Below are 26,922 nucleotides of genomic sequence, written 5' to 3'. Positions count from 1 at the left end.
ACCCCTGCCGCCCCCACCCCTGCGGCCCCCACCCCTCAGCCCTCAGCGCAGCCCGCAGGGAGGCGCGCCCGTGCTGTCCGCGGAAGCCCCCGAGGGTCTCGGCGCGGCCCCGCCCCCACGCGCCGCTGGAAAGTTCCTGACAGGCGCCGCGGGCACCCTGGCCGTGACGTCACAGCGGCGCGCCGGCCGCAGGAGAAGGCCCCGTCGCGACCGCGTCCCTGTGGGTCCTTGAGCCTGAGCTGACGGGGTAGCCATGGCCTTGCGGCTACTGAGACTGGCCCCGAAGTCGGCGTCCGCGCCGGTCCTGGCTGCGAGCGTCCAGCGCGTGGTGAGCGGGCGGCGGGGGCAGGGGCACTTCCGCATCTCCCTCGGCCTCTGGCGGCGGCTCCCGGGGTCGCTCTGGGGTGGGTTGGGGGAGCCCCTCCTGCCTCCGGAATTGTTTGGTCTTCGGTCCGGGACAGACCTCAGGGGGGCCGCGTGCTTCTTCAGGCCGTTTTATCTCAGCTTTAAGCCAAACGCTGGAGCGCGGAGGTGGTCGTCCCCGAGGCTGCGCTGATGCGGAGGCCGGAGTGCAGGTGGCCGGCCGGGGCGCGCGCTTGTCATTCGGTCCTTCACGGAGCCGCTCTGTGTCTAAAGGACGGGCCCTGCGGGGAGCTGGGGTGATGCCTATTGAGCAGAAGCGGAGTCCAGCGCTGTGTCCTGTCCCTCCTGCCGTTAGTCCTGCAGACTGCTCTGGTTTCCTAGCACCTCGCCCCCACCTGCCCCGGTCAGGCTGTTTCTTACGTTTGTAACACGATTGGATTGCCTTGTCGCATTCTGCCTCGCGTCCTGGGACACTTCTACCTAATGAGGTTTTAAAAATGTGCATACATTGAGCGCGTTCCTTGTGCCGTAAGGTTCTGTGGGTTTTGACAAGGGTATAAATGGCACGTCTCCACCTTTATAGGATCATACAGAGTAGCTTCACTGCCTTAAAAAAAAACCCCCTGTGCTTTACCTATTAAGCCCTTCTTTTTCCCAAACCCCTGACATCCGCAGATCTCTGGACCATTTCCATGGATTTGCCTTTTCTGGAATATCATATAATTAGAACAATAACACTATGTTGCCTTCTTAGACTCCTGGAATACTGAGAAATACCTATGCAAGAGTCACTTATGTCTTCGTGGCTTGATAACTCATTTCTTTTTAACCCCTGAATATTGGATTGTGCGGATGTACTTAATCCATTCAGCGACTGAAGGGCATCTTGGATGCCTCAGGTTTTTGGCCATTCTGAATGAAGCTGCTGTAATCATGTACGTGCAGATATCTTTGTGGAAATACTTTTTATATCAGTTGGGTAATACCTGGAAGCGTGATTACTGGACATGTAGTAAGACATTTTCTAAGAAGCTGCCAAGCCATCTTCCTGAGTGACCTTGCCATTGAACTCCCAGCAGCAGTGAATGCTCTCCTGTTGCTCTGCGTCCTCGCCGGCATGCGGGGCTGCCCGTTACTTTGAATGGCTGTCCATTCTAGTGGATGCGTAGCGGTATTTTGTTTTAACTCCATGACATGTTTTAAATCCCATGACAAACAGTGTTCGGCCCCTTACGCTTATTTGCTACCTGTGTTGTCTTCATTTGTGAGAGGTGTTCACATCTTTTGCGCATTTTAAAACTGGGTCGTTTGCTTTGCATTATGTTTGATAACTTGTTTCTTCCTTACTTTTCAGTTACAAGTAAATCAAGATCGAAAGAAAATCTTGGTATTATTCTATGTTCTCCTGTTTTATTTAAATTTCACAACAAAGTATTTTAATGCTTTTGTATTTTCTGAGTACTTAGTATTCCATACTACGGATGTGGCGTTGGACATTTAAGGGTTTCTGTTTGCATTTTCGGTGTTATATATCATTCTTCATTGAGCATTCTTACAGGGCAGTCTTTGCTCAGATCCGTGTACATACCCTTTGGGTTCGCTCCTGATGCTGCAGACCCAGTAGCCTCTAGGTTTAATTACCATTCGCAGTTCATCATGGTGCTCGCTGTCCTGTCCTCACACTTCGCATCGTTTTTAGATGTATTTCCCTCTCAATACGTGGAAAAGCACGTTCTCCTTGTTAATAGCCTTGTGTTTTTGTAGCAAGGTCGGCCACTTTTTCATGTGCTTTTTGGCCCTGTTTTATAATTTTAAAATAAGCCGTGCGTTTTTCTATGTTTTTCTTACTGTTCTGTACAATCTCTGTATACAGTAAGGCTATTATCCCATCATATGTGTTGAACTGTTTCAGTTTGCCTTACTTTTGGTTCTGTTTCTTTTCTTTTTTTGGAAGGATTGTTTTGGGTTTAGCGTGGAGAATGAATTGGGATGTTGGAGACAGGAGTTGAAGCAGGCTTTGCCTTGCAGGTGAGAGATGTGAGGATGTCTGCAGAGTCAGTGCGTGGCGTAGGGAGGTGATGCAGCGTCCACAGAGTTTGAAGAGTTAGGATTTTGTGTTTAATGCTGCGGTTGGAGGAAGGAGAAGAGTACCAAAGATGACGCTCAAATTTGCTGTCTTTTGCTTGTCAGGGAGTGTATATCGCACTCCCCCCATCCCTGTCTTTCTTGCTTCCTTCCTTCCGTCCGCTCATCCATCCATCCATCCATCCATCCAATTTTTATTGAACATAGTAAGCATATATCATAAAAATTTTAGACACTGTTCCAGGCCCTGAGGATTTAGCACTGAACAAACAGACACTATATCTGTTAGGCAATCAATAGGCAATAAAGATGTGGATGTTGGCATTTTTATCACCAAGAGGTTTCTTGGTATTTTTACCTGATAGTTGCTAATAGGAACTGGAGTGGTCACAGTGTGCTGCTGTGTGATTTTGTGTTTTGCAGGAAGGAATTCACACCAGTGCGCGGCACAAGCTGCGATATGGAATGTGGCACTACCTACTTGGGGAGAGAGCCACCAAAAGAATGACGGAACGCAGCATCGTGATAACTGTAGATGGCAATATATGTGCGGGAAAAGGCAGAATTGCAAAGGAAATAGCAGAGCAACTAGGTACGAATTTATGTTACACAGAATGATACTTATTTCTGAGCTAGATGGTTGCTTCTCTCACTGGTTTTTTCCAATATTGATTCATATTAAATTAATTTTAAATATTTAATAATTGGGCCTAAGGTGGGTATGTTACATTATTGTTTATTGAAGAAGCTGCTTTTTAAAACAAAACAAGAAAGAGCTATTTTTAATCTTTTATATTTGGAGAATTTAAAAAATCATGCTGGTTGTCAATTTGAGTTGGAATTTTATGTGGACAGTGTAAGCAGGACACTTCCACGTCAGCTGTCGTGTTTGAACTTTGTGACTGCCTCTGAAATAGAGCTGAGGCTGGTACTCACTCACAGGTGGGTGTACTCCTGAGTGAGCAGTGCCACGCAGCTGGTCACAAAGCCAAGGTTAGAGCCCCTTCCCGCCGCCTCCTGGTACAGATGTGTGTCCTTTATACCTTTTGGTAGCACCTGCGTGACAGCAGCTGCCCGCTAGGGGGGGCTCCTGTGGTTACAGGTGCTGTCCTTTCAGGAGGAGCCTGTTCCCGGTCACCGTACAGCTCTTTTGCCCACATGCATGCTCGATATGTTGTGTGTTCCCTTCAGACGTGATGAGACCCAGGTGTGGAGGTGACATCCTCCAGGTCTTTGGAGCCACCCCTGGTGGTGCTACTTAGATGGGCCGTGTGTTTGGCTGGTCTGTGCTGCTCCCTGCAGGGACGGAGCCTGCGCATTAGGCGACATCCCATTGTTCCTCTTTTCAGGCTTAAGGCACTTTCCCGAAGCGGGTATACACTATGCAGACCTCACCAGAGGAGATGGGAAGCCCCTGGACATAGCCTACGGTGGCAACTGCAGCTTGGAGAAATTCTACGATGATCCACGAAGCAGTGACGGCAACAGTTACCGCCTGCAGTCCTGGCTGTACTGCAATCGCCTCCTGCAGTACGCCGACGCCCTGGAGCACTTGCTGACCACAGGTGCGGCCCGCTGGCGGTCAGGCTGGCTCTGTACTTCAGTGCTGTTCTACAGTTCAGCGGTTAAAATTGCTGCTAAGTCGGGCTTTAAGGGTGTTTGGGGAGGTAAGGTCTGTCTTTCCAACAGGGTTGTAAATTTCCTGAGATCCTGTTACTTTTCTTCAGAATAAAATCAACTTCCTGCTGTTTCACTGTGGGAACTGGAGTGAGATTTATGGATTGTGTAGAATTCTCAAGGCACGGGTTTAAATTTCAGTACTTACATATTCATCTATGCATGAAATGTGTCAGAACAAAAGGGGAAAGAGAGCCTAGAAGTGTCCAGGAGGAAGCGGGATGACACTTAGGAAGGTAGTTCGTGTGCCACACAGACAGAGAGGTATGGGTGGCAACAGAGTAGCGTTGTCCTGGAGGGCCAGAGACAGGCTGGGATCACCATAGAGCCACAAGGTAGACGTCAGCCTGATACGATGACAGAGGAGGCGGAACACACAGCGTACCCTAGGCCCGTGCAGGACAGGAGGGTGCTTCCCTGGACGTTATCCAGGAGGGGAAGAAATGGACAAGGGCTTTGTATTAGGGAGCCTGGGATCAGAAAGTAGAGTTAGGAGGAGGAGGGAAGCTGGATGCAAGGGCAGGAACATGGACTTCTTGTGTGCAGAATGTGGTTAGGACCCAGCCAGGGGCCACTGTTCTCATCCCAGGAAACAGCAGTGCATGCTAGACATCCTGACAGTTGGACCGCAGATGCACTGCTGATTTTTGGCCAAAGCTACCATGGCTCGGTGGTCCTGAATTCACAGGTAGCAGCAAATGGTACGTCTGTGTGTGGAGAGAGGGAGATGGGTGCATTCTTGGGGCCTTCGTGTCTGTTTATATTGCAGTGCTGGCCACGCTGGTGGATCAGTGGTGACCCTGATGAGCTTCTTATGCCAGCTCAGCTGCCACGAGGGTTGGCTTCACGGGGTCTGAGCTGTGAGAACAAGAATGTGCTTTTCAGCAGGAGTGGCCGGCTGACGGGCTGCTTCATGGAGCTGTGCTCAGGAGCCCCTGCCTGTGCTCCTGCAGGTCTCCGTGGGCGCAGTGTGTGTCTGATATATGCATCTACACAGTTTCTGGGGTGGAATTCTTGTGTTGCTTTTTCAGCATTTTATTAGCGATTCTTTTTTTCCTACATGAGCGTAAGCCCTGGTCTTAGTTAGCGTTACTCCTGAGAAAACAGTGTGGTCTGCTGTCTCGCGTCTGAGGTTCTTTACCAGGAGCTAGTCCAGGAGCTGACATAGTAGCCGGGACTTCATACTGACATCTGGGCTCACTCCGTGTTCTTTTTGAAGCATTCTTCAAGGCTGTCTTCTGACTACTCATTTCTTAAAATCAAAAAGAAACATTTTACTTGTTAAATAAAAACTTGCTTCCTTTTGTGCTGTGTTAACCTGTTTCCCGTTTAGAAAAACAAAGTGCAGTTTGCTGCAGCACAGTATTCTTGGGGCACATTGGAACTGGGTCAGTGTGTTCATTAAATGTTTAGTGCGTGCCAGCTGTGCGCCAGACGCGTTCTAGGAGCTGAGGGTGCCGCAGGGAGAGAAGCTTGTGTTCAGTAGGGGTGACGCTTGTGTTCAGTAGGGGTGACGCTTGTGTTCGGTAGGGGTGAAGCTTGTGTTCAGTAGGGGTGACGCTTGTGTTCGGTAGGGGTGAAGCTTGTGTTCGGTAGGGGTGAAGCTTGTGTTCGGTAGGGGTGACGCTTGTGTTCGGTAGGGGTGACGCTTGTGTTCGGTAGGGGTGACGCTTGTGTTCGGTAGGGGTGACGCTTGTGTTCGGTAGGGGTGAAGCTTGTGTTCGGTAGGGGTGACGCTTGTGTTCGGTAGGGGTGACGCTTGTGTTCGGTAGGGGTGACGCTTGTGTTCGGTAGGGGTGAAGCTTGTGTTCGGTAGGGGTGACGCTTGTGTTCGGTAGGGGTGACGCTTGTGTTCGGTAGGGGTGACGCTTGTGTTCGGTAGGGGTGACGCTTGTGTTCGGTAGGGGTGACGCTTGTGTTCGGTACTGGTGAAGCTTGTGTTCGGTACGGGTGAAGCTTGTGTTCGGTAGGGGTGACGCTTGTGTTTGGTAGGGGTGAAGCTTGTGTTAGGTATGTGGTGAAGCTTGTGTTCGGCAGGGGTGAAGCTTGTGTTCGGCAGGGGTGAAGCTTGTGTTCGGTAGGGGTGATGCTTGTGTTTAGTATGTGGTGAAGCTTGTGTTCAGTAGGGGTGAAGCTTGTGTTCAGTAGGGGTGATGCTTGTGTTTAGTATGTGGTGAAGCTTGTGTTCGGCAGGGGTGAAGCTTGTGTTCGGTAGGGGTGAAGCTTGTGTTCGGTAGGGGTGATGCTTGTGTTTAGTATGTGGTGAAGCTTGTGTTCAGTAGGGGTGAAGCTTGTGTTCAGTAGGGGTGAAGCTTGTGTTCGGTAGGGGTGAAGCTTGTGTTCGGTAGGGGTGATGCTTGTGTTTAGTATGTGGTGAAGCTTGTGTTCGGTAGGGGTGAAGCTTGTGTTCAGTAGGGGTGATGCTTGTGTTTAGTATGTGGTGAAGCTTGTGTTCAGTAGGGGTGAAGCTTGTGTTCAGTAGGGGTGAAGCTTGTGTTCGGTAGGGGTGAAGCTTGTGTTCGGTAGGGGTGATGCTTGTGTTTAGTATGTGGTGAAGCTTGTGTTCGGTAGGGGTGAAGCTTGTGTTCGGTAGGGGTGTAGCTTGTGTTCAGTAGGGGTGAACCTTGTGTTCAGTCAGGGTGAAGCTTGTGTTCAGTAGGGGTGATGCTTGTGTTCAGTATGTGGTGAAGCTTGTGTTCAGTAGAGGTGAACCTTGTGTTCAGTCAGGGTGAAGCTTGTGTTCAGTAGGGGTGATGCTTGTGTTTAGTATGTGGTGAAGCTTGTGTTCAGTAGGGGTGAAGCTTGTGTTCAGCAGGGGTGAAGCTTGTGTTCAGTAGGGGTGATGCTTGTGTTCAGTATGTGGTGAAGCTTGTGTTCAGTAGAGGTGAACCTTGTGTTCAGTCAGGGTGAAGCTTGTGTTCAGTAGGGGTGATGCTTGTGTTTAGTATGTGGTGAAGCTTGTGTTCAGTAGGGGTGAAGCTTGTGTTCAGCAGGGGTGAAGCTTGTGTTCAGTAGGGGTGAACCTTGTGTTCAGTCAGGGTGAAGCTTGTGTTCAGTAGGGGTGATGCTTGTGTTCAGTATGTGGTGAAGCTTGTGTTCAGTAGGGGATGAAGACTCAATGTGGTCACAAGAGTATGTTGTCCCTCGTATGTGGCAGGTGCTCTGAGATTGAGGCCACGGGGAGAGGCTGGGTAGGATGATGAGGGACGCCTCTTCCTGGCAGAACTGACTACAGGGAGGCTGGCCGGGGACCTTGGGGACTAGTGCTATGTGCTGCGTGAGTGTTCTTCAGTAGCACAGCAAGTGAGGCTGAGAAGCAGCCGGGCATCAGGAGAGCTGGCTGGAGTGGGAGCGGCAGGAGGAGGATGGGGTGGGCATGGTAGGGGTGGAATACATTATTTAAAAACAAAGCACTGTTTGTATTAACGGGTTGCTTTGATTATAGCTGACTGAATGAAACAATGTTACGTTGCTCAAAACTGAAAAGATATTTTAGATTTTGAAAATGATTTTCCACTTGTGAATATGTATTTGTTCTTCTCGGTACATTTGGTGTGGAAATGAAATTGTGAATGACCATTATTTTCTTTTCTGCCGTGCAGTGATGAGTCTCCAGTGCATTGCTGTCTGATTTTCCATTTCTCTTCACCTGCTTTTAAACAGGACAAGGCGTTGTGTTGGAGCGCTCCATCTTCAGTGACTTTGTGTTCCTGGACGCCATGTACAACCAGGGGTACATCCGAAAGCAGTGTGAGTCGGGGCTGCGGACGGGCTTGTGGGTGTGTAATGTGGCTTTGCAAAGGCTGTGGCAGACTCACCTTGCGCTCACTGTGTTTATGAGTGTCTGGGAGGTAGGTGTATAGATGCCATTACTTCATGAGTCTCCACTGGAAAAAGGGACTTCCTGAGGTGTCTTCCACCCTTCCTCCCTCCTGTGATATCATGTCTCCCTGTGAGAGCAGATCGGAGCCCTGGACCTCAAACACGCATGGCTTAAACCGCAGCGCCGCAGTCTGCGCCCCACTCTCAGCTTGCCCTAGCGATCCCTCTGCTGTTCTTCCTGTACCTGTGCTGTGGTAGTAACCAACGCTCCACTTTTACGTCGTCACAGTCCTTCCCTCTGACACGTTGCTGTTTTTCAGGACAGTAGGTTTGTGTTCCTGTACTAGGGAAGGTCTGACAAGTGGCAGATGGAAAGGAACGAAGAACCCCGGGTTTGAAGCAGGCTGACCTTGAGGAGCCAGGGTGGGGTTGGGATGTGTGTCTAGGACTGTCCTGGGCGGTGTGTCGAATAGGCCTGGTGGACAGTCTTACTGATGGCATTTCATCTATAGACTGGGGTGGTTGGAGCCGGTGGGCAGCTGGAATCTGGGAGCTCAGAGTCAGTGCTCTTGGTTCCTGAAACGGGAGGCCGAAGCAAGCCAGGTGACGGTTCTGTGGAGGGATACTCCACCTGTGAGCTTGTGGCCCACAAGAGCAGTGCCAGCCCTTGCTTCTCATAGGGGCTGATCCTCCCTGGACATGCTGGGCAGCAGGTCAGGTCACCAGCCAGTGTTTCTGGAGTGCCTGCGGTGTGCCAGGCTCTCTTAGGTACTAGGGATATGAATGTGAAGGAACCTAAGACAGGGCTCCCGCAGGCCCAGGGTTGGGGGCTGTTAAACCAGTGGAGATGGTTAATTGCGAGAAAGTGTACTTAGCAGCTCCTGTGCATTGCCCCCGGGTTCTGTGGGGGCACACAGCAGAAATGTTGACCGGCTGGGAGATGGGAGGGGTGTGTCAGGGGCAGCTGTTTTGACGAATGGCCTTCTGGTGAGTCACCTGGAGCGCATTGGGAGTGAGGGAGGTGTGGAATGGTGGAGGAGCCTGCGTGTGTCCTGTGGGGAGGGCTCGTGCTGGGGGAGATGCTGCTGGATGAGGCCGCACAAGGAAAGGGCTGCAACTTGGCAAGGGTGCTTGTCTTTTGTCCTGAAAGTAGCAAGTGATCGCTGGAGGGTTTTTAGCACGGCAGGGACAGGGTTAGATGAGTTTAAAATGGTTTCAGGCCTCCAACTGAAGGATGCACCTGGTGAGGAGAGATGGAAAGGGAAGGAGCCTATCTGGGAGGAAGTCGGGGTGGGATAGGTGTGTCCAACAGGGAGGCTGCACAGTGGGAGTTGCTGCTCAGGAGGGGCACTGCACAGGCATTGGCGGGGGGTCCAGCCCTGACCGTGGGCATTCTTGTCTTCAGGTGTGGGGGGGGAGTCCAGACCTGACCGTGGGCATTCTTGTCTTCAGGTGTGGGGGGGGAGTCCAGACCTGACCGTGGGCATTCTTGTCTTCAGGTGTGGGGGGTCCAGACCTGACCGTGGGCATTCTTGTCTTCAGGCGTGGGGGGTCCAGACCTGACCGTGGGCATTCTTGTCTTCAGGTGTGGGGGGGGAGTCCAGACCTGACCGTGGGCATTCTTGTCTTCAGGCATGGGGGGTCCAGACCTGACCGTGGGCATTCTTGTCTTCAGGCTTGTGGGGGGTCCAGCCCTGACCGTGGGCATTCGTGTCTTCAGGTGTGGGGGGTCCAGAAATGGAACCCCCAGGGAGAAGTGACCACCACATTTCACCTTTTGGGGGCTGGTGACGTTAGCCAGAGTCATTTCAGTGCTGGGCTGAGGGAAGCAGATCATGTTGGCTAAAGGACAGGTGGCACAGAGCATGGCAGGAACCATCTGAGAAGTGGTGTGCCAACGGGAGTAAGGGTGAGGGTGAGACTTGGTGAAGGGAGGTTTCACCTCAGTCTGGGGAGAGACTGGCGTGCTAGCGGCCCAGCTGTCAGGAGGCAGACCCGAGGCCCGGCGTGCTCTGCCTGTACCTGGGTTTGTGTTTGTATGCTCAGGTGGACAGCACCCACTGCCAGCCTCGGTCCTTTGCTTTGTCACACCTCCTCCTGGTGGTCTTGTTCTTCTAGTCATGTTGTCCCTGACCCTGAGCCAAAGGCCCATCTCACCATTACCTCTAGAGTAAGGTTACTAGGAATACTCACTGGACCTTTTTTTAAAATTTAATTTTAATTTTTTAAACTTTTATTTATTCGTTTATTTATTTATTTTGAGACTGGATTATGAGACTGGCTAATATTTGTATTTTTGGTAGAGAAAGGATTTCACCAAAGCCGTCCAGGCTGGTCCTGAACTCCTGGGCTCCAACAATCTGTGCCCACCTCGGCCTCCCAAGGTGCTAAGATGACAGGCGTGAGCCACTGTTCCCAGCCCATTTCCTTTAAAGTGAAATAGTTGTCTCTCTGTGGACCCTAGTGTGGCCGCCTGCTTGTCACTTCTGGAAGGTTCCACCATGCGAAACGCTGCAGAGGGGATGGCTTCTCGACACGGCCTCTCATTTGCACTGGCGTGCACTCCCTGCTGGCTTCCAGGAGGTCGGGGGTGTGTGTGAGCACATGCAGGTGTAGAGTGCTCTGCGGAGCAGCAGGGTTCCCTCAGGCAGCCTGGGCCCCGTGGGTGCCATCTGCGTTGTGCATTCTGTGTAGTGGTCACTTCAGGAGAATTATTCCTCAGTCTTAGCTGCTTTCAATTTCGTGTTGTCACTAAATCTGACTCAGTACATACTTCTCTATAGCTGAGTATACTTACTGAACCTGGACAAATGTAGCTTGACGGTTTTTAGCTGAGTTACTTGAAAGCTAAAGTATTTTTCTCTAGAGAAGACCAGACTCTTTTATCTGTTATTACTATGGAGAAATATACATACTGCAGGCATATGGAATATATTTCAGTTCAAAGATCACTGAACTGTGACTTTCATCTTGTGTGCCCTGTACCTTGCCTCAGAAGCAAAACTCAATGCTTAGAACTGTGACCCTCCTGGGACAGACACAGTCACGTGCCATGTGCAGTCAGTGCTTAGAACGGTGACCGTGATATGATTTGTAGGTTGGTACGTGGCTCTGAGAATTGCATGTATCTTTGCCCTTTTATTCAAGGAGGAGCATGTTTTAGAAACCTGCATGGGGACTGTTAGGTGACAATGCCCCTTTCTCCTGTGTGTACCAGGTGTGGAGCACTACAACGAGGTGAAGAAGGTCACCATCTGCGAATACCTGCCTCCCCACCTGGTGATCTACCTGGATGTGCCAGTTCCAGAGATCCAGCGTCGGATTCAGAAGAAGGGAGATGTAATGCCGTTTTTCAGTCAAAGGCCGAGCCTCTCTATTTTTAACGTAGATCAGCGCTAAAAGTCCTGTTGTAATAGCATACTAATTCCTGCCAGTCCTCACTAGGAGGGGTGACACACACCCTGGTCCCACCTGACAGAGGGCGTCTGCAGGGGTTGGGGGGAGACCCCAGGGCTCGGCCTGGTGCCACCACTTGCAGATCTGCTGCCCACCAGTGCTCTGCAGCCCCTCTACTGTCCCTGAGTCCCCTCTGCTGTTCTTGGGAGGCTGGGGGCACCTCCTGGCAGAGCATCCTCCATCCCTTTGTCACGTACCTTTCTGTTCTCTGATGAGCTTTTTGTATCTTACCATTGTTTTACACATTGAAAGCGATTTCTAATAACCTTCATCAGAGCAGTAGAGCAGTGATCTCCACGTACATCCATTTACTCTTTGTGGTTTTCGTTAGATCTTAATTAGGTGGCCTCGAAGCAAGGCCTTTTGAAGTGACCCTGTGGCCGTGGGTAGCTCTGTTGGCATCCTGATGGGGGATCCCGAGATGAAACAAAGACCATCTTTGCTCTGTGGCTCGTTCTTGTTTAATACTGTGTTGTGTGTTTTCCTGGAGGAGACTGATGAAAATGCAGGGCTGCCTGCTTGTTCCTCACTCTAGTGCCCATCCTCTGTGCTGGAATTCTTGTAGGTGCTCGGTAAATACCGTTCTGAACGGTGGGTTCTTATAAGGGCAACAGTAAAGCTCTGTTTTTTTTTTTTTTTGAGACAGAGTTTTGCTCTTATTGCCCAGGCTAGAGTGCAATGGTGTGATCTCAGCTCACTGCAATGCTCACTTCCCAGGTTCAAGCCATTCTCCTGCCTCAGCCTCCCGAGTAGCTGGGATTACATGCATGATCCACCATGCCTGGCTGATATTGTATTTTTAGTAGAGACGAGTTTTCTACATGTTGGTCAGGCTGGTTGCAGCCTGGAACAGAGTCACACGATGTGTGTGGTCAGCGCTTAGAACGTGACCCACCTGGAACAGAGTCACACGCTGTGTGCGGTCAGCGCTTAGAACGTGACCCACCTGGAACAGAGTCACACGCTGTGTGTGGTCAGTACTTAGAACGTGACCCACCTGGAACAGAGTCACACGCTGTGTGCGGTCAGCGCTTAGAACGTGACCCACCTGGAACAGAGTCACACGCTGTGTGTGGTCAGTACTTAGAACGTGACCCACCTGGAACAGAGTCACACTGTGTGTGGTCAGTACTTAGAACGTGACCCACCTGGAACAGAGTCACATGCTGTGTGCGGTCAGTACTTAGAACGTGACCCACCTGGAACAGAGTCACGCGCTGTGTGCGGTCAGTACTTAGAACGTGACCCACCTGGAACAGAGTCACACGCTGTGTGCGGTCAGCGCTTAGAACGTGACCCACCTGGAACAGAGTCACACTGTGTGCGGTCAGTACTTAGAACGTGACCCACCTGGAACAGAGTCACACTGTGTGCGGTCAGTACTTAGAACGTGACCCACCTGGAACAGAGTCACACGCTGTGTGCGGTCAGCGCTTAGAACGTGACCCACCTGGAACAGAGTCACACGCTGTGTGCGGTCAGCGCTTAGAACGTGACCCACCTGGAACAGAGTCACACGCTGTGTGCGGTCAGCGCTTAGAACGTGACCCACCTGGAACAGAGTCACACGCTGTGTGCGGTCAGCGCTTAGAACGTGACCCACCTGGAACAGAGTCACACTGTGTGCGGTCAGTACTTAGAACGTGACCCACCTGGAACAGAGTCACACTGTGTGCGGTCAGTACTTAGAACGTGACCCACCTGGAACAGAGTCACACTGTGTGCGGTCAGTACTTAGAACGTGACCCACCTGGAACAGAGTCACACTGTGTGCGGTCAGCACTTAGAACGTGACCCACCTGGAACAGAGTCACACGCTGTGTGTGGTCAGCACTTAGAACGTGACCCACCTGGAACAGAGTCACACTGTGTGCGGTCAGTACTTAGAACGTGACCCACCTGGAACAGAGTCACACTGTGTGTGGTCAGCACTTAGAACGTGACCCACCTGGAACAGAGTCACACTGTGTGCGGTCAGTACTTAGAACGTGACCCACCTGGAACAGAGTCACACTGTGTGCGGTCAGCGCTTAGAACGTGACCCACCTGGAACAGAGTCACACTGTGTGTGGTCAGTACTTAGAACGTGACCCACCTGGAACAGAGTCACACTGTGTGTGGTCAGCACTTAGAACGTGACCCACCTGGAACAGAGTCACACTGTGTGTGGTCAGTACTTAGAACGTGACCCACCTGGAACAGAGTCACACTGTGTGTGGTCAGTACTTAGAACGTGACCCACCTGGAACAGAGTCACACGCTGTGTGTGGTCAGCACTTAGAACGTGACCCACCTGGAACAGAGTCACACTGTGTGTGGTCAGTACTTAGAACGTGACCCACCTGGAACAGAGTCACACTGTGTGTGGTCAGTACTTAGAACGTGACCCACCTGGAACAGAGTCACACTGTGTGTGGTCAGCACTTAGAACGTGACCCACCTGGAACAGAGTCACACTGTGTGCGGTCAGCACTTAGAACGTGACCCACCTGGAACAGAGTCACACTGTGTGTGGTCAGTACTTAGAACGTGACCCACCTGGAACAGAGTCACACTGTGTGTGGTCAGCACTTAGAACGTGACCCACCTGGAACAGAGTCACACTGTGTGTGGTCAGTACTTAGAACGTGACCCACCTGGAACAGAGTCACACTGTGTGTGGTCAGCACTTAGAACGTGACCCACCTGGAACACAGTCCTGACCTCAGGTGATCTACCTGCCTCAGCCTCCCGAGTAGCTGGGATTAGAGGAGTGAGCCACCGTGCTGGCCTTAGCTCTGGTTAATTTTTGCTGCTCCTGAAAGATCCGTGAGACTAACTTTCCTTCTCTCTTTTGCGGTAGCAGAAGCAGTGAGACGTCTGTATATGCCTTTCTCGGGCCACTCCGAACCGTTGACTACCTAAGCATTTGCTTTTAAGTATGTTTGTAGTTAGACTTCCGAGAACCTTCCATCAAGTGGCAAAAGGGAACTGCAAGTTAACAATGTTCATTTCTCAGTGGAGTAACTTTGGGCACATTTGCTTATTATGCTGACGTTGAGAAAAATCATATATTTAACATTCTTTAGTTAATTCTTTTGTTATCTGGGAAAACAGTATTTCAAAAATAATTCTGAGGTCTACGTAGAGCTTCAACTTTTTAATTTTTCTGAGCGAAGTCTTAACTAGCGTCACCAGCTAAAACTACCCAGTTTTGTAAGAGACACCGTGTTATCCAATGCGGGTCATTGTCCTGTTTTCATTTTCATTTCAATGCACTTCTGTCTCAGAAAACCATTTCTAGACTCTGAGAAAACAGTCAAAGTGATAATAACTAAACAGTTCATCGAGTCAGGTCGGGTTAGATTTCTGAGATGGTTGAGTTTCTTCCGTAATCAGTCAGCATTTAATCTCGTCTCAGTTGGAACATGGTTAATGATAGAGATTTAGAGTCATATCACCTCTTTTTAGACTTTGTTGATTTCGCTCGCTCACTCCTCTAAGACAGAGCGTTCCTATACGTACGGCACCTGTGCCAGGCACCTAGGAGGCTACGGAGGTGAACAGAGACAGTCTCTGCCCAGACGTCACGTCCTCGTTGGAAAGTTGCAGTCGTTCCCCTTTTGACAGAACGATGAAGTGCCACATTGCCTGTATCATCCTTTCCCTGTGTCCCATCTCATTGCTGGAATTAATCCGAGTGGAGTGCATATTCTCTGAATGATAGGGTTTTTCTGACTTTGAACAGCTTCAGTAACGTATAATTTATACTCTGTAAAATTCACCCATTTTAAGGGTATGACTGAATGATCTTTGATAATCCAGTTTTAGATTAGTTTCCTCATTTTGTAAGTTGAAACAGAGGCCTACTCGTTTCTTTATTCCTTCCTCTCTCCTGTGAACTTTTGCTGAGCATCCACTCTGTACTGGATGCTGGTGCTGGGAGCACACCAGTGGGCAGGGTGGATGAGGCCTCGCCAGGAGCTCGTGTGCTGGTGGGGACCTATAACAAACAAGGAGATAAATAAGAAATACATCAAATAGACCTAAATGACACAAAGAAAATAAAACAGGCTGGGAAGATAGGGTTAAACTGTAAGGAGTTTTAAATTTTAAAGCTTGCCACTCATAATCGGATTTTCCAGTTTCTGAAATTGGCATAGCACATTTGAGATGATGAGGGAGGCGAGAGCTGTACACAGCGGGAGAAGGGTTGCAGGGAGATGGGTGAGCTGTGGAGGTGGAGAGCAAGCTGGAGATGCAGGGAGAGTCGGGTGACAAGAGGGTGTGCTGTGACAGATGGCGGAGAGACAGGCCGCGGCCCCCAGTTTTTGGTGCTTTGATTGTTGCACTGAGGCATGAGGCGGACGGAAAGGCAGGCAGTGCTGCTCTATAACAGGCCTCTTTCTTGCCCTAAGTATGCATCGTAGAACGTGTGGAGAAACTCACGCTGCGGGAGCACTTGGGCAGGCTCAGGTGTTCCCTGTAGTAGAAGGAGAATGATTCTAACTGATTTTGGGGCCCCTTTCTGTCACCCCACTGTCCCTGCAGTGCTCGATGTGAGCTGTACGGAAATAGTGCTCAGTGATTGTCTTCGCATTTTATATACGCACGGGTCAAAGAAAATGGAAGTCTGAATGTCTCCCCGTTTAATTTCTCTGCTTTGGTTTAGCCACACGAAATGAAGATCACCTCTGCCTATCTGCAGGACATTGAGAATAGCTATAAGAAAATCTTCCTCCCTGAGATGAGGTGAGTCAAGCACGTGACTGATTTACGGGACGGAAACTTCTCTGCCTGTCGCGCCTGAGGCCCCAGCAGCCAGGGAGTTTTCCGCTGCGGTGGGTATTGTCTGACATGTTTAATCTGATGTGTATAAATGAGAAAAACAGGAGATATTTCAGTTTGATTTTGTGGGGTTTACTGGCGTATTTGTTTTGGTTTGCTGATCTTGTCAATATTTTTGCTCTTATTTCTGAAGTGTTTTGTTGCTAGAAGTAAACCCAAGCTCTATTCCATGGCAGGTTTTAGCGTGAGGCAAGTAACATTCATGTTTACCTGGAAGAATTCATCGGAAGTGTATTCATGGAGAAAGTTCATGAAGGATAGCAGGTTCTGTAGACATTCTTCACTGACGGTTAGGTGAAGGAAACAGCACCAGACGGGTTTCCTTTCTTTTCTCTCTTCCTTTCTTTTTTTTTTTTTTGAGACAGAGTTTCGCTCTTGTTACCCAGGCTGGAGTGCAATGGCCCAATCTCGGCTCACCGCAGTCTCCGCCTCCTGGGCTCAGGCAATTCTCCTGCCTCAGCCTCCTGAGTAGCTGGGATTACAGGCACGTGCCACCATGCCCAGCTAATTTTTTGTATTTTTAGTAGAGACGGGGTTTCACCATGTTGACCAGGATGGTCTCGATCTCTTGACCTCGTGATCCACCTGCCTCGGCCTCCCAAAGTGCTGGGATTACAGGCGTGTCTTCCTTTCTTTATTGGAAGCTCAAGGATGATATCCTATAGCTGTCATTCTGTGGTCCCTGGGTGTGTCCACATGTAAGGAATGTCTACCACACTCATTCAAGTCCAATTAAACTCAAGATTGAAATGCTTGAATTGAAGATCTTTATAGTATTTCTCATACTTTTTAAAAACCGAAGCGTCTTTTGATGCCTAAAAATCTCATGTTCTTCTTGTTTAAAATGTCAGAGGAACTGCTAGTTGTGAATAAAAACAAAGAAAAGTATAGTAATTTTGGAAATAAAGTTTAAATTTAAATTTATTTTAATTGAATACTGAATTTTTGATATGAACAATGGTAGACTGTAGGTAATTATAAACAGTAAAATTAAACCTGAGTAAGAGAAATGTTTTATTTAGCGATTTTTTTCTTTAGCGGAAGGATGAATGTTTTTGTCATCTCTGCTTGTTCGTGGTAAGCTTTTCTTTCTTAGGTAGTAGACGAGGGAGGCTGACCTCTGGCTGCCTTTGAACCTGTTTGTTTCCAAGGGAAGTATCTACAACCGTGTGAATAAACAGCACGAACAGAGACAGTCGACCCTAGAATTTCAGACTCAAAAATTATTCTTGGAGATCTTCTCACTTCAGAAGCGTCACTGAGAAAGAGTTTGCTCCTGACTTCTCAGGTGGTGCTTCTAGCTAGAACGTCAGCAGAATAATGCCTGATTTCAGCCTGCGCACGGGGGTCCGTTTCTGTTCTTTGCCGCCCTGGTAGATTCAGTAAGCCTCAAGCATTTATTTTTGACCACTTGGTCTTGCCGTTTTAGCGACAGATACAGTCTCTGTTCATTGTTAAACTGAATCTTACCTGACGGCTCAAGCCGTGTGGATTTCTGGGAGCTACCTGATAGAGGTGGGGTCATTTGTCACGTGCTGAAGAGTGAGTGCCAGGCGCACTCCATGCCGTCTGCAGCATTCTAAGAGTTGAGTTCTAGACCGAGATCGAACTGCAGCTTTGGGATATACTTGGATCTTAAACGTTTTCTCTTGGAAATTCACTGTGAAATGTGGCTGAAACTCTTTCATGTAAAATTTCAAGAAGCCTATAACAAGTTGTATTTTAAAATTGATGGGTCATAATGTTTTAGAATTCAGGAGTTCTTTTCCAACGGAAACAAGATTAGGTTTCCTGGGCCTGTGTATTTAAACCATCGTTTAGTTAAATACTAAATATTTTCAGAACAGTCTTAGAAGACAATACTGTTAGGTCATAGGTAATTAATAATCAGTAAAATCAAAACTAAGTAAGAGAACTGTTTGGTCTAGTTTGAATACTGGCGTTTGAAATAAAGCAGGTTGACCTGACAAGGTGATGAACTTGTGTGTGTCTCCTGTCTTCCCCTGAGCGGCTCCTCCCGTGTTAGCCCTTCTCTCTCATGCTGATAGATGGTGATGCTTCACTGTTTTTGAATGTGTTGCTATGAATGCATAAAGAGCACTGCAGCCTTTTCTAAAGTATTTGTATTGTGGGATTTTAAGAGGCACAGCGAGCTAACTCTCATAGGAGTCTGTACTTTCTGGCTTTGTCAGTATTTATGACCCAGATCCTAGGAGTACATGTCTTTATCCCCACCACCTTAATCATGAATGTGTTAGTGAGTGTGAGCATCACTTAGTTTCACAAACATTTGGCCATTCCTTTGTTCAGCAAATATTTATGTACTCGGCTCCAACAATGCCAGCTCCTAGTGTCAGTGTTTGCCGAGACACAGAGGTGCACAAGACAGGGTGGGGAAGGCCTTTCTGAGAAAGAATGTCTCATCTGACTGAGACTTCAGAGACGAGGAGTATGCAGCATTTTAAGAGTTGAATTCTGGACCAAGATCAAACTGCAGCTTTGTAACTGTCTGTTGTTTCAGATTGTTCTAAGGGGGTGAGGAGCTGGGATGGCTCTGAAGTAGGGGAGTAGCTTGCGGGTTCAGGAATACAGTTTGTGGCTCTCCTTGGCCTAGAGCCACCTGTAGGAATAGCTGCCATTAAGGTTACACGTGAACTACTGGCCCAGCCCTTTATGGGGCTTTCCTCCAGATCCCTGCACCCACCCTTGATACTTGCTTATTTCAGCCCTCCCTTCACAAGGCAGTAGGCATGGGAGGCAGCTGTGACCGACCGGACAGAAGCGGTTTTGTTTGTTGCTGAGGCTTTTAGCATGCTGAATCGAGGCACTCAGAAGACAGAAGATGGACTCTCCAGGTTGCTCTCAGCGGCTGGTTTGGGATCTGGAGCTCATTGACCCCCCACGTCCATACCCCACACAGCACCTTCCTCCCGATTTGAGCTAAGGTCCGTTCAGTTATGTGTGCTGAACGTACCTGTCACATCGTCCTGTTCTCTCATGCCCACTCTTGTGACAGATATGTCAAATAATTTGTGACCTTTCATATTGCTGTGTGAGAAAAATAATGTTTCCATGCCAGCCGTGTTCACTGGGGTGTTTACAACCTCTGTCTCCTGCACAGTTCAGTTGATACTCACTTATGTGACTTGCAGAGGGAAGTATTCTCCTTTGTCGCTTTGTGCCTTTCTCTTCTGAATAACAGTGGGTAGCTACAGACGGTTCAGGAAGCAGCAGAGCAAGTCCTGGAATTAGCATGACCTTCTCCTTGGCTGCCCTAATGGCAGATGCAGGAAGTTACTTTCCTCACTGGGGATTTAGCGTTCACTCTGCTTGCAGTCTGACCGTTCACGGTGATCTCTTGGTAGTAGGAAGCTGTGATCCAGTTGTTTGACTCTGTGGATTGTGTGTTATTGACTTGTGTGGAACATGTGTTACCGAGTGACTACGGAGCTTAAAGACGTTTTTATTTTTCCTACACTTTGGAAGTGATGTGAGTCAGTAATGGTGAGGCTTCATATAGTACAAGTACTTTACCTGTGCTTAGTAGTCGAGGTAACCAGTGGTCTGTTGAAGATGGTCGGAGAGATGGTGAAGTTCATTTGGCACCACCGTAGGGGTCAGATGCTGATTTCAGTCTGAGGACAAATAGCTTGTCAGTTCTCGGAGTGTTTATGTACGCTCTATGTTTACATCCTAATGTGTGGAGGGTACTCTGGAATGAAGATGCCCTCTGTGCCTCTGCTCAGTTAGGCCCTGGGCTCAGTCGTCCTTTCCTGCTGTGGGCACTGCAGTTGGTGGTGGACCTGATGTTGTCACTGACAAGCCAGCCACGAGTACATTTTGGCTTCTTTTAACATGTCCTCCTGAACCAGTTAAGCTCTAATGAGCCCTCACATGCCCAGCACAACACCCAGTGCAGAGAAGGTGAGGTTTTAATATACGAGCGGAAACTTCAGTGGTGTGTATTCGTTTGTACATTTAACCTCGGCCTGGAGAAGTCTGCACTGAGTTTGATCTTGTTTTTTCTTACAGTGAGAAATGTGAGATTTTACAGTATTCTGCAAGGGAGGCCCAGGATTCAGTGAAGGTAAGAAAGGGTTGGAGAGCTGACAGTCATTTCTACGTTCGATTCATGTATAAGGCCCAGGATTCAGTGAAGGTAAGAAAGGGTTGGAGAGCTGACAGTCATTTCTACGTTCGATTCATGTATAAGGCCCAGGATTCAGTGAAGGTAAGAAAGGTTGGAGAGCTGATGGTCATTTCTATGTTCGATTCATGTATAAGGCCCAGGATTCAGTGAAGGTAAGAAAGGGTTGGAGAGCTGACAGTCCTTCCTACGTTCGATTCATGTATAAGGTTCAGGATTCAGTGAAGGTAAGAAAGGGTTGGAGAGCTGACAGTCCTTCCTACGTTCGATTCGTGTATAAGGTTCAGGATTCAGTGAAGGTAAGAAAGGGTTGGAGAGCTGACAGTCCTTCCTACGTTCGATTCATGTATAAGGTTCCTGCCAATCAGATCATCAGTTAGATTCCCACTGATCCTAACAGACATCAGTATTTTGTCACCTAAAAGCACCAGACCCATCGTCACACTTCTCTGGCCACGAGGTTTTGATTTTCTTTTAAGTGATTCACTTTCCATGTTCCGAAAATTATAGCTGTCAAAGAATCTTGGGTCATCTGCTCCAACATTTTTATTAAGGAAATGGAAGACTGAAAGTTGGATTAGTTAATGGGAAGGATTTACATGTAAAGATAACAGTTTTCCCTAAATTACTATATTTTGTGAAAGCCTAGTAAATCTTGGTGTCATTTTCAGAGAACTTTATGAATAATAGACAAACATTAAAACATCTGAAGAAGAATAACGAAAGAACGTTCGCCCTCTCACATACAAAACGCCCTGTAGGATTATCCTAGGAGAGCATTATGGTGTTAATGCAGGAATTAATAAAGAGCTTGATGGAGCGAAGCAGGAGTCCAGAAGTATGTGTGCACCTGTGTGTGAGTGTCTTCCGTTTGGCAAAGTTAGTTCCTTAAAGGATAATCACAGAAATGAAGTAGAGGAAAGTTTTTTCTAATGGTACCGAGGCAATTGAGCATCCATTTGTTAAAAAATAAGTTTTGTATTTTATATATTAAGCGTAAATTACTAAAAACAAGGTATAAACATTCTAGAAGAAAACACGGGTTTTAGGGTCCGGTCTTCAGTGTGAGCGGTGCCGCGTAACAGAGCAGTTTGAGGAGTTGGCGGCTTGGGTGGAAGCCTCTCAGCACTGGAGGGTGAGAGGGAGGGTAACTGAGCTTTTCTGCACACACAGCAGCGTTCTTCTTGCAGATGGAAGCCCTGCATTCTCGCCTGGCCTCTCCTACCACCAGTTGTAAGAGTTCTTTTGAGACCTTGGTTTATTCTACGTGGACTGATTAAATTACATTTCATTTCTCCTTGTTCTCCTTGGCCTTCTGTTTCTGCTTTTAGAGTATTTTTATACTTTCCAGAGAATGTTTAGGTGGCATGTATCTGAGAAGAAGAGTGGTACATTTGTCTCCGACACTCTTGTTATTTGAGTTCATTTTTGAATCTGCTCAAATTCTCAAAACTGAAGAGCATTCCTGAGTTTGGCCTCTTTTGAGGAGAGAATGTGTATGGAAAGGTGGCTCCTCTGGAAGGTCAGACTGTAGACAGTCAGGCTTGGGGTTGGGCAGCTACTTCATTAGGTGTCTCTGGGAAATGGATTTATGTCTCATTCTTTGGTCATTTTGAGGGGCTAGGTTTTGCCTTTTAGGTTAAACTTGGGAAGAACGGAGTGGCCTGTCCTGAAGGCTGATTTTTCTCCTGTAGTCTCCATTGTCCTCCTGTCCTTTTCCCCAGTCCCCAGCCTCAGGGTGTGTCTGTACTACTTCCTGATCCCCGAGTGTTAGCTAGGCAACACACAACCCCCCATTTCATTACAGGTCGGCCAGCTTCTCTTCCATCGTGACTGTCATGGTGTGATTCTGCCTGCCAAATATTTGTAGCTTATTATGTATTAAAATGTTACTTCCTGGCCCAGCATGGTGGTTCACGCCTATAATCTCGGCACCTTGGGAGGCTGAGGTGGGAGGATCACCTGAGCCCAGGAGTTTGAGGACAGCCTGGGCAGCATGGCGAGACCCCATCTCCACTAAAAATACAAACATTAGCCAGGCATGGTGACATGTGCCTGTAGTCGCAGCTGCTCGGGAGGCTGAGGTGGGAGGATTGCTTGAGCCCTGGAGGTTGAGGCTGCAGTGTGCTGTGATTGCGCCACTGTTTTCCCTCCTGGATGATAGAGCCAGACTGTTTCAAAAAAAAGTTATTTCCTTTAAATGTCTAAAATGGGGTTCTATGTTTAAATTGGACTTTTTCCTGTCTTAGGTGATAGAGGACATTGAATACGTTAAGTTCGAGAAAGGGCCGTGGCTGAAGCAGGACGATCGCACTTTTCACCACCTGCGATTGCTGTGAGTACATCCAGGCGGGGCTGCTCGCGTGCGGGACGGGAAACGGAGGGCGTTTTGAAATAATCACGTTTCAGCTCACCTGTTAGCAGCACCGGCCAATACTCTGCCCTTCTTTCTTCTAAACAGCTCTTGAATCCTCTGGTCTGATCATTCATGTATTGAGGGCCGTTGTTTCACAGGTGTCTTGCTTCCACTGTGTGTGTCACCGTCCAGATTTAAGGGATATAGTGTCAGATGAAGTTCTTGATGTCATTGGAAATGTATTTTAGTCGGGGCGGGCAGAGTAAACAGACAGATGCAGCTGTCAGTCGCAAAGGCCAGAGAGAGAAGTAACCCTTTGTAACAGGGTGGTGAGTAGCCAGGGATGGCGGAGGGCCTCTCAGGACCAGGTCTGAGTGAGGCCAGGGCTGGACCCTGTGGGCTGTGGGGTGAGCAGGGGGCAGGGGCTCTAAGGCAGGAGCCTGGGGGAAAGGTGTGCACAGCAGCCAAGCCAGTGTGGCCGGAGTGCATGGGGTGAGGGGCGGCCGTGGTGGAAGTGGGCAGGACTAGGAGGGAGGCCGTGGCAGAAGGTGGGTAGGTCATGGCACCTTTGGTGGGATTTTTTCTGATGAGATGCTCTTTGGGGGTTTGAAGCAGAGAAGTGATACGATGTGACTTACATCCATTCAGCTATTGTGTGGATTCTTTGGTATCTATTGAATGAAAAACGAAAACTGTACAGATTCAGTAAGTTGAAAAAAAAAAAGCTGCCTTCATCTGCATCACTCTACTGAAACTGCTCCCGCCAAAAGATGCCCTTGCAGTTCCAGACACAGCAGACCCTTGTCTTCATGCTGCTCCCTGGCCCCGGAAGGAGCATTGCTGCCACTCTGCCCCACACCTTCTCCTGCTTCCATGCCCCCACCCTCCCTCCGAGGATACAGTGTCAGATGAAGGATTTAGCTGCCCTCTGGGGCCGGGCTCCCCTTTGCTGTTCCTTCCACCTGCTGCCGGGCTCTGGCAGGCACAGTGACCCCTGGCAGGCTGTCATCCGTTGAATTTGATTTCATGAGGACATATCTAGTCACACAGCTGTGGATAGCGTGGATACCACCGTGGGTTCCAGCCCAGACCTTTCCCCTGCACACCCAACAGACATCACCCAGGTGGCCTCTTGCGGTGTCTTTGTACACTGGCCTTCCCACCGGTGATGCCCAGCTGTGCCTCTTCTGTCCTGGCTGGTGCTCGCTGCCCCTCTGGGGGGATCTCATCCTGCTCGAGTTTCTCCTCCCCCACCTGCCCCTGCTGCTTCCCGTCACTGCAACTCCCAGTGCCTGGTATGGGCTTCACATCCAGTGTGCACTCAGGAGATGGGTCTGGAGTGAGGGACTTTGATTTCTTTTAGGGCTATAAATTCTACAAAATTCAGAGATGATTTCGTAGTGAAAAGTGCTGTTGTATCGTAATTCTGATTATTTATAAATCGAGATTCGAGTAATTTGAGGGTCTTCGACTTGTGAAAATGCGGGAAATATGAGGAGCTCTTTTGGGATCTGCTTTCTGCGTTAGATCTTGAGCCCTCGGCCTGAGCCTGCCCTGTGCTGCTTCCTGCCTCTGCCCAGGACACTGTGCACAGCCCGCACCCACACCTTGCCTCTCGAGGGCCAGGAGGCATAAGGATGGCCTGGGCACTCGACTTGCCCTCTCAGTGTTTGGAAGACAGTTAGGCAGTTGGTGCCTGCCGATGGCAGCTCTATTCTTGGTCCTGTGATGATGGCGTCCCTGGGCCATTGGTGCTTACTGTGTGGGCAGGACTGACACTTCTTTCTCAACCCGATGGGAAGTGAGGATACAGTAGTCTTGTAGGATGACCAGAAGGACAGCTGGCTCACTTCACATGTCACTAAAGGTTTACTGATCAAAATGTGAACAGAATGTGTAATAAGTTTACTGCTGGCCAGCTGGGGTTCATGCCTGTAACCCCAGCACTTTGAGAAGCTCAAATGGCTGGATTGCTGGAGCCCAGGAGTTTGAGACCAGCCTCGGCAATATAGTGAGACACCCCATCTCTACAAAAAGTGTAAAAATTATCTGGGTATGGTGGCGCATGCCTGTACTCCCAGCTACTTGGGAGGCTAAGGTAGGAGGCTCACTTGAACCCAGGATGTACTCCCAGCTACTTGGGAGGCTAAGGTAGGAGGCTCACTTGAACCCAGGAGGCTGAGGCTGCAGTGAGCTGTGCTCATGCCACTATACTCCAGCCTGGGCGACAGAGACCCTGTCTCTCAAAAGAAGTCTACTTCTTTTGGATGTTTTTAGTACAGCAATAATAAGCACAAAATAAATTTACATTAAAAAAAAATGAGTCATTCTACTTAGTGTGTTAATTCCTGCCACACTGTTAAAATCATATTTGCAGAGTCGGTTTTCCACTTAGTGGAATGGTTACGGAAGGGCGAGTGAGGCAGGCACAGTGTGGGGTCCTCACGTCAGACTGAGGAGACGGGAAGGGTCAGGTCAGCCCTTAGCTGGCTGTGTGACTTGGGGCAAGTCACTTTATCTTCCTGAGCCTTCATATGTAAGGTTATGGCAGTGAAGCAGAGTCCAGGCTACATGTATTGAAGGAAAAAACAAATGTAAATTTCATCTATTATATTCCACATATTCACTACTGTATAAAATGGTTTTATTCTAAAAGTAGCTCACTAAAGTGATTGGCTCTCTAGAAAGTCTTTTTACAGGAATCTAGCAAATCTTCCATTAGAAAGTGAAAAAAAAAAAACCCTCACTTTCCTTGTTTTTCTTTTTATTGTTTTGTTTTTGAGACGGAGTTTCACTCTTGTGGCCCAGGCTGGAGTGCGGTGGCGCAATCTCAGCTCGCTGCAACCTCTGCCTGCTGGGTTCAAGCCATTCTCCTGCCTCAGCCTCCCGCGTAGCTGGGACTACAGTCGCCTGCCACCATGCCTGGCTGATTTTTGGTATTTAGTAGAGATGGGATTTTGCCATGTTGACCAGGCTGATCTCAAACTCTTGACCTCTGGTGATCCACCCACCTTGGCCTCCCAAAGTGCTGGGATTACAGGCATGAGCCACCGTGCCGGCCTTCCTGGTCTTTCTGAGCTGTTACTAGGAGTATGTAAAGCAAAAGGCACTACTTTTGGACTCTGAATAAATATTCTGCATCCAGGGGACAGTGGCCAAAGGTTGCAGTGCCTACTCCAAATGGATGGCACGTTTCAACCTGAAGACTGAGTTTGCTGACTGGTGGGGTGACCGACCAGAAATGAAAGCAGTCCTCTGAGATGTCTGAATGTAGGAGTTTCTTCAGGTCATTACAGTCAGCTGACCATCCTGTGCAGCCATTTTTATGGCAAAGTCCGTTTGTGCTCTGCTGTGAAGCGTGGCAAGGGCCATCAAACGTTGGTTTATACCGAGTAATTTTAACTTTAGGACAGGGATGCGTAGGGGATGGAGACCAAGAGTAGAAAATGAATGTGTATTTCTAAGAAGAAAATGATGACGGTAATACCAGAGACTCATCATTTCATAACCAGGTCAGAGGGACCCTGAGAGGGACTCAGACAGTCACGTGTTGCTGTGCCCCAGGACAAGGGCCTAACGTCCCTGAGCCTCTGTCTCCTTGTTGTAAGGCAGGGAGAAAATAGAAGCCACCTCATAGGACTGTTGTGGGAATGATTTGAAAGGCTCAGAACAGTGTCTATCATAAGCACTAAAGCTTTCGGTACTGTGTTACGATACTGTTTATGGTATATTATTATAGTCTGTGGATTCATGGCATTCTTACATTTCTCTATTAATATTTTTGTTCTTTAATCCTAAGCTTTTTTTTTTTTTACGTTTACATAGTTTTTTCTGATTTCAGGAATAATTTACATTAAATTATCTTTAATTCACACATTATGGAAATCTGCAGTGACGCTGAACCTACCTCCTGAGGACACGCGTGATTTCAGATGCTGTCCATGTTTTTCTGTGCATGCGTAAAAACCCAGATTCCCAGTGTGCCGCGCCCCTTGGTGTGAGAGCTGACCTCTGAGTGACGTGCCCACCAGCCTTGCAGGGCAGAGCGCCGCGGGGCTTAGCACTGCTTTGTATTGTAGTTCTGCACTGTTAACGACAGGGATGCGTTCCAGAAAAGGTGTCGTTAGTGATGTCGTTGTGGTGAAAACATGATCGTGTGTCTTACAGGAGCGTAGGAGCTCTAAGCTGC

The 26,922-nt window shown here is 48.7% G+C and overlaps 1 protein-coding gene across 2 annotated transcripts in view; it reads left to right on the top strand.

Annotated features, from left to right (window-relative positions):
- Window positions 1–220: 220 nt before the first annotated feature.
- NDUFA10 (NADH:ubiquinone oxidoreductase subunit A10) overlaps window positions 221–26,922 on the top strand; it is a 99,665-nt gene continuing 72,963 nt past the window's right edge. For both annotated transcript variants that reach the window (XM_078329198.1, XM_078329199.1), the window contains exons 1-8: window positions 221–328; window positions 2,872–3,040; window positions 3,798–4,013; window positions 7,789–7,875; window positions 11,165–11,286; window positions 16,055–16,134; window positions 20,263–20,317; window positions 22,627–22,712. In XM_078329198.1, the coding sequence (XP_078185324.1) occupies window positions 254–328; window positions 2,872–3,040; window positions 3,798–4,013; window positions 7,789–7,875; window positions 11,165–11,286; window positions 16,055–16,134; window positions 20,263–20,317; window positions 22,627–22,712 (890 nt within the window). In that variant the 5' untranslated portion in view covers window positions 221–253. The remainder of the gene's footprint in view (window positions 329–2,871; window positions 3,041–3,797; window positions 4,014–7,788; window positions 7,876–11,164; window positions 11,287–16,054; window positions 16,135–20,262; window positions 20,318–22,626; window positions 22,713–26,922) is intronic.

Source organism: Callithrix jacchus, chromosome 6 (genome assembly GCF_049354715.1).
Source record: "Callithrix jacchus isolate 240 chromosome 6, calJac240_pri, whole genome shotgun sequence".
NCBI classification, from domain to species: Eukaryota; Metazoa; Chordata; class Mammalia; order Primates; family Cebidae; genus Callithrix; species Callithrix jacchus.
Note: the sequence above shows the minus strand (reverse complement) of the source record. Positions and strands in the feature narration are given on the sequence as shown.